A 7146-nucleotide genomic window follows, 5' to 3' on the forward strand; every position below is an offset into this window, starting at 1 on the left:
GGTAAGCTCATGTCATACGTAGGACGATTAATTCTCATTAATTCAGTCCTCACGAGTATGTCCATGTTTCTTCTCTCCTTTTTCGAGGTACCGGTTGGAGTCCGGAAGAGGCTAGACTTCTATCGATCACGCTTCTTCTGGCAGAGTGGTGAACTTAAGCAAAAGTACAGACTTGCTAAATGGGATATCATTTGTAGGCCGAAAGACCAAGGGGGTCTAAGTATTGAGAATCTGGAAGTGAAGAACAGATGTCTCCTTAGCAAGAGGCTGTTTAAGCTTTCTGTCGAGACGGAGGCCACATGGGCTCAGATCTTGCGTAACAAGTACCTTCACTCTAGAACCTTGTCCCAGGTGACAGTGAGGCCGACTGATTCGCCTTTTTGGAAAGGATTGATGAGAGTTAGACCACTATTTTTCAATAGGACAAGATTCATAGTTGGCAACAGTACCGCTACAAGTTTCTGGGAGGATACATGGCTAGGGGAGACGCCCCTCGCACTCCAATATCCTTCTTTATATAACATTGTTCGGCGTAGAGACGCTTACGTTGCAACAGTGCTGCAGTCCACTCCGCTCAATATTCAATTTCGGAGGACGCTAGTGGGAAACCGTTGGGAAGCCTGGCTCAATCTTGTGAGAAGGTTGATGGATATTCAGCTGTCTCAACAGCTCGATCAGTTATGCTGGAAACTAACTAAGAATGGAGAGTTCTCGGTTAAATCCATGTATTTGGATGTTATTAACTCTAGTGTGATTCCTAGATCGAAACATGTTTGGAAAGTTAAAGTACCTTTGAAAATCAAAGTGTTTATGTGGTTTGTGCATAAATAAGTTAATTTAACTAAGGATAATTTGGCAAAACGCAATTGGACAGGATCTACAAGATGTAGCTTCTGCGACCAACATGAATCAATCAAACACCTCTTTCTTGATTGTCCTCTGGCAAAAATTATGTGGCGGTCGGTTCACATAGCTTTTAACATTACTCCTCCGAATTCTATCAACACGTTATTTGGGACGTGACTTGATGGGATAGATTCCGATACAACGAGACATATTCGTGTAGGAGTATGTGCTTTATTATGGGCAGTTTGGAACTGCAAAAATGATTTGGTCTTTAACAGAACATCAAATATTCATTTTTTGCAGGTTATCTTCAGAGCAACTGCGTTGATCCGTATGTGATCGCTACTCACTCCGACGAAGGCCAGGAAGCGTTTGGTTACTGAGTCTACCCAATGAGAGATGGTAGCATAGGATATTTTTAACCGGTTTGAATAATGGTCATATAATAGGATAGGCAGAGATGGTAGCATAGGATATTTTTAACCGGTTTGAATAATGGTCATATAATAGGATAGGCATTTAGTGTCCCTACCTTTTTGTGCCAGCCTGTTGTGGCTTTTCTACTATTGTTTAGCTCTTCGTGAGCCTTTTTTTCTTCTTTGTTCGAGACTTATGTTAAACCTTTAGCTTTTTAATAATATTGACCGTATGCATCGTTTTGATGCAGAGGCTGGGGCGAACCCCCTTTTCGAAGAAAAAAAATCTAACTCCACGACATAACAAGTGTATCTCGTAACAGTTATGACCTGAAAAGCACATTTCTGTAAGTAAGAGTTACCAGTATCATCAATTGTTCTCCAGAAACAGACAAAGAAGGGAAAGAGGAGATTATGTCATACAAGAGCATGCTTTCTGATTAATGATAGAAATACAAAGAACGGCTAGCTACCCTACCAATGATTCATATGCATAGATAGTACATTAGCTATCTGTACAATGCTGAGTTGCAGTTGGTGTATGATTTAATAGGAGGGCCCTAGTTTTCCTCCTCAAATGAAATCCATGGAATCGTCTAGGGACAGACCACTCAGCGACTGGCCACCATTCGATGGGCTCTGATGATGGTTTGGATGGTGACGCTGAGCTTGGTGCCCACCTATGTAAGCCATCTGTTGCTGTTGCTGCTGCTGCCGCTGCCGCTGATGTTGCTGAGAGAAATAGGATGGAATCTGCTGGAATCCGCCGTTGAATTGACTCCCATTCATGTTTGGAGCTTGCCCTGCAGCTATCTTAAGTCGCTGGACTTCTTCTCGCAGGGCGTCGTTTAGAGCTGCATTTGGTATGGAATGGAGCATTTTATTATGTTCATCCTTGAGCTAGAAAAACACAAATACTGAATTTTGCTTTACTAACTGACCAGCCAACATGTCAACAGATTCAGAGACCAGTAGCAGGCAAACTTCAGAGAATTTAAATAATGGCTACCGGAAGAACTGAAGAAGTTCTAGCGGAAGATCAGAACATACCATCCCGTAGTTTAGCTTGCTCCTCCATGGACTGCAACCGAAGTTTGAGTTCTCTATTCTCAGTAGTTAAACCAGAAGTATCCCTCTGTGTTTCAAGTAATAGCAATAGATTATATACGAGAATAAGCTATATATGAAAAAAGGTTACATCACCGATATTAAAGATCATATCCACACGAAAAAGCAAGAGGATTAAAACTCTACTAGCAATTACCAACGAATATTCTCAGCGGCATACAGAAAGGGGGGTTTGTGCTAGCATGGTCCAAAAAAATTCAACATCCATGCAAAACTGCAAACTCTACATACAGGGAAACTTGTCTAAATTTATTAACACTGACTCAGCAAGCATATACTATAATCATCTTTACTTCCGAGGTAATAGTTAACAGAGGTCTTATCAATAAAGGTAGATGCTTGTGCAAAGCCCCAAAGGCACGTGAATAGTATGTAACCAGAAACATAAGGGTTGTGTTTGGTTTGTACCCAAAGGAACACCGCCAAATGTTTGGTAGTGCTCAAAACTTTGGCCTTTGTTTGATGGTTGCTATTTTTTGGCATGTCCGTGGCCCTTTGTTCAATGGAGAGAATGAGAGCTCTACCATTGAGCTGGATGACTCCTTTGATGATACGCTCAGGTGTTTTGTGCGACGAATCCAGGAGTCTAAGGTCAAGAACGCTTTAAAAAGGATGAAAGGAGGCAAGGCGACGAGCCCTGGTTGTATCCCCATTGAGGTGTGGAGAGGCCTCGGAAACATAGTGATAGCGATAGTGTGGCTAACTAAATTTTTCAACCTCATTTTTCGGGCGAACAAGATGCCAGAAGAATGGAGGCGGAGTATATTAGTACCAATCTTCAAGAACAAGGGGGGTGTTCAAAGTTGTACTAATTACTGTGGAATGTCATGTGGTGGGCCTTGGAGAAACACAAGTCCCAACAAAGTACATTACCCTCATCAAGGACATGTACGATAATGTTGTGACAAGTGATGACGAGACTGATGACTTTCCGATTAAAATGAACTGTACCAAGGGTCAGCTTTGAGCCCTTATCTTTTTGCTTTGGTGATGCATGAGGTCACAAGGGATATACAAGGAGATATCCCATGGTGCTCTTTGCAGATAATGTGGTGCTAGTAAATGATAGTCGTACGGGGGTTAATAGAAAGTTAGAGCTTTGGAGACAAAATTTGAAATCGAAAGGTTATAGGCTTAGTAGAACTAAAACTAAGTACATGAGGCGTCGTTCTGGTACTGCTAGGCACAAGGAGAAAGGAGGCTAGCCTTGATGGGCAGGTGGTACTTCAGAAGGACACCTTTCGATATTTGGGATCAATGTTGAAGAAGGATGGTGATATCGATGAAGATGTGACCCATCAAATCAAAGCCGAATGGATAAAGTGGAGCTTCTGGCGTTCTCTGTGACAAGAGAGTGCCACAAAAGCTAAAAGGTACTCCCTCCGTCCCATAATGTAAGACATTTTTGCAAACTATGTTAGCTTACCAAAACGTCTTATATTATGGGGCGGAGGGAGTAGGTTCTATAGGATTGCGATTCTACCAGCAATGTTGTATGGCGCTGAGTGTTGGCCGAGTAAAAAACAACATGTTCAACAGTGGTGTAGCGGAAATGTGCATGTTGAGATGGATGTGTGGCCACGCAAAAAAGGATCCGATCCGGAATGAGGTCTCTCTCTCTCTCAGACACATCGCTAGACCTATTTGTCGTAACTTTTCATGCTTTACTACTTACTCTAATTACCATAATGCTTGTCCATTTCATCGACAAAACTTTGGCTCTTCTCTGTTTAAAATGAACAATGTATACACGCAGCATGGACTAATGTGAAGGGCAATCCAGTTCATATATGTGTTCTGTCCTACTGACTTATATACCTACAGTAAACTGTTCTCAATGTAATATATCACAATTCTAGCAAAATGTAAATGCTGATGATAAAGCTAGTCCATGACAAAAATTTAATACGAAATGTAAATTCTTCGCACTGTCACACAGTTCAAAAGCTGAACAGTACTATGTGTGTCATTTCCACACTACTCCCAAAACAAAACACAGTTACATATCAACATAAATTAGTTCGTTTCAAGCCTCAAGCTATCAACAACTTCAGTTGCAGATGACCCAACTAAGCATCTTCAAATTCAATGTAAAGGATTGAATGCAACAACATGCTATAAAGTATATACAGCAAACATACAATCAGCTATCTACTTCAACACAGAACAGAACAAATTATGAGTCAAACTTTGGTTTTCGTATAGGTTACTCTATTAGGGTCATGCTACATGTCAAACATCACAATTGACCAATGAACATAGTGGATTACATAAAAGAAAACTCATCTCACACCCCTTAATAAAATAATCCCATACCTGGAGAAGTGTAAGCTGTGCTGATAGCGTAGTGGCCTCGGTCTGCAGTGTCTGGACCTTCCTCTCTAGCTCACCGGTATACTTGATCTTCCTCTCCTTTGACCTCGCCGCCGACTGCCGGTTTGCCAAAATCCTACACAGACATACAATTATCCTAAATTAGTACCCAAACACAACTAGGAGACAAACCCTAAACCTTGCAACTACCATCCAGATATCTGAGATCTCAAAACTGACAAAAATTCGTACAACCCAAACACAACTAGGAGACAAACCCTAGACCTTGCAACTATCATCCAGATATCCAGGATCTCAGAACTGATAGCACACTTTCAGTAGCAGAAATTACTACAAACATTAACATACATGGTTCCATTAACAAAAATATACTCCCTCAGTTCCTAAATACTCCATCAATCTAAGTCTTTGTAGAGATTCCACTATAAACTACATACGGATGTATATAGATGCATTTTAGAGTGTACATTCACTCATTTTGCTCTGTATGTAGTCTATAGTGAAATCTCTACAAAGACTTATAGTATTTAGGAACAGAGGGAGTATAATCTTAACGATCTGACGTCAGCTCAGAGGTTTCTTTTTTTAATGAACGCGCTGTGACACGTTCAATTCCTGTGTACGAATCTCAAAGCAAGACACGTGGCAATCACTTTTCGCTCCCACGCACCCCTCTGAGCGAACTACAGCCTGACGGCACTAAACGGTTCGCTCAGGATGGCAAATTCTTTTTTTTAGAGCATGGGAATTTTCACCATTTCCGTTTGATGTAGCATGGCAATATTCGTCTGCCAGCATGGCAAATCTTGAACTAAGTTGGGAATTTTCGTTGCATAATGGCAAATCCCTAAAACCGCATGGCAATTACTCTGCTGCAGCATGGCAAATTAATCTTTCTGTTAGCATTGCAATTTTTTTCTTTACAACATGGCAAATCTTTATACAATAGCATGGCAAATATATATGTTTTACCGGCAATCCTCTTTCGCTGGGAGTGATTTTTTTTAGGAAACACATTCAGGTTGCAGCATTCGTTCGGATGACCTAACGATAGTTCACTAGGGGGACCTCCTCAATGAGGGACCGTCAGCAGGTCAAAAACATATATACATGGTTCACATGACAACTTACTACATCAGTAGATGAGATGACACCACCTTCCGGATCGAGAAAGAACAGCTGAAGATTTATTTCCTCACCTCTTTGCGCGTTTGGGGTCAAGGAGAGCTAGCTCGGCGATCCTCTCGGCCGGCATGGCTTTCTTGGCATAGTCCAGCCCGCCCGACAGCGCCGACTCGCCTTCGAACGGCGAGTTCACCCCATCCATGGACCCGCTCCTCTTATGGCCACCACCACCCCCGCCTCCTCCCCCCTGCAAGGCGAGGCCCTCGAAGAAGGCGGCGTCAAGGGAGAGGCTCCTGTTGTGGGTCCCGCCCGGTGGACGGGGAGCCGGTGTCTGGGACGAGCTGGCCGCCATCGGCGGGGGAGGAGGCGGGGTCGGGTCGGAGACCGCCGGGGAGTCGTCGGAGAGGGATGGGAAGTCGAGGTCGGAGAAGGAGAAGTCTCCATCGGGGTCGAGGAAGAGGTCGATGTCGGGGAAGCGCAGAAACGTCTCCGAATGGGCCCGCCGGTGGTGCCCTCGCACACCAGTGCCGCCGGGGGACGGCACCGGAGTTGGCAGCTGGAAGCGTGGGTCCATGGCGGCCAACGGGAGGTCTACGCCGGCGGCGGCGGCAGCACGTGGAGTAGAGCTGGGAGGCGTTGCGCTGTGTGTGTGTATGTTTGAGCTCGGGGGATCGAGTTGGTGGGATACGTGTGAGGAGAAAATGGGGGCAGGCTGCGTGGGTGGTGCCGCGCTCCCCCGCGTGGTCCCGGTGCACCGAGTTCGCGCAGCCTGAACAAATCGCGAGGCTCGATGGACGGTCAAAGTGGTGTGTGGCTGGTGAGGAGAGTCCAGGGAGCTGTAGAGAATCTCCGTCGGGAGCACAAGTGTGGACGCGAGGTGGAAGAGGGTGTCTTGGTGGACCTGGCGTACGGGTGCGGCCACCGGGAAGTACAAATCGCTAGGAGCATCGGACGTTCCTGTCAGAGGTAATATCACAGCTGGTGTTTAAACTCGCCACCGATGTTCACTTTAGTGTTTAAAATTGAAAAATACATTAAACTGGTTTTAAAACTTGGCACGAGCGTGCAAATACGGTGTTAATCCTATTAGTAGACGTTTTTATGCTGACATGGCACCGTAGTTCGCTTAGCATGCACAGACAACCTCGCCCTAGCAAACTGGAACTATTGCCAGTATGCCATACGTTTTCTCGTGCCTGTTAATGAAAACCGATCCTTTTTCTTAAAATAATGAAAACATTTCTTTTTTTAGATAAAGAGACACGTACGTGGGTTTTAATCGGCTCAGCAGTGCAGC

The 7146-nt window shown here is 44.2% G+C and overlaps 1 protein-coding gene across 1 annotated transcript; it reads right to left on the reverse strand.

Moving 5' to 3' along the window:
* Window positions 1–1579: 1579 nt before the first annotated feature.
* LOC123102966 (transcription factor VIP1) lies at window positions 1580–6531 on the reverse strand. Its single transcript, XM_044524444.1, has 4 exons — window positions 5924–6531; window positions 4707–4839; window positions 2313–2397; window positions 1580–2116 (listed from the first exon to the last, which is right to left on the reverse strand). Exons 1-4 carry the CDS (start codon window positions 6421–6423, stop codon window positions 1836–1838), a joined length of 999 nt encoding a protein of 332 aa, XP_044380379.1. The 5' UTR covers window positions 6424–6531; the 3' UTR covers window positions 1580–1835.
* Between the last annotated feature and the right edge of the window lie 615 nt (window positions 6532–7146).

Source organism: Triticum aestivum, chromosome 5A (genome assembly GCF_018294505.1).
Source record: "Triticum aestivum cultivar Chinese Spring chromosome 5A, IWGSC CS RefSeq v2.1, whole genome shotgun sequence".
Taxonomy (NCBI): domain Eukaryota; kingdom Viridiplantae; phylum Streptophyta; class Magnoliopsida; order Poales; family Poaceae; genus Triticum; species Triticum aestivum.

Excerpts from the sequence above, each read along its gene's own strand:
- LOC123102966 (XM_044524444.1), bottom strand. The coding sequence starts at position 6,423 with ATGGACCCACGCTTCCAGCTGCCAACTCCGGTGCCGTCCCCCGGCGGC. Across the intron at positions 4,840-5,923 it reads GACCCCAAACGCGCAAAGAG|GATTTTGGCAAACCGGCAGT; the intron begins GTGAGGAAATAA and ends ATGTCTGTGTAG. Across the intron at positions 2,117-2,312 it reads GCAAGCTAAACTACGGGATG|CTCTAAACGACGCCCTGCGA; the intron begins GTATGTTCTGAT and ends TACCAAATGCAG.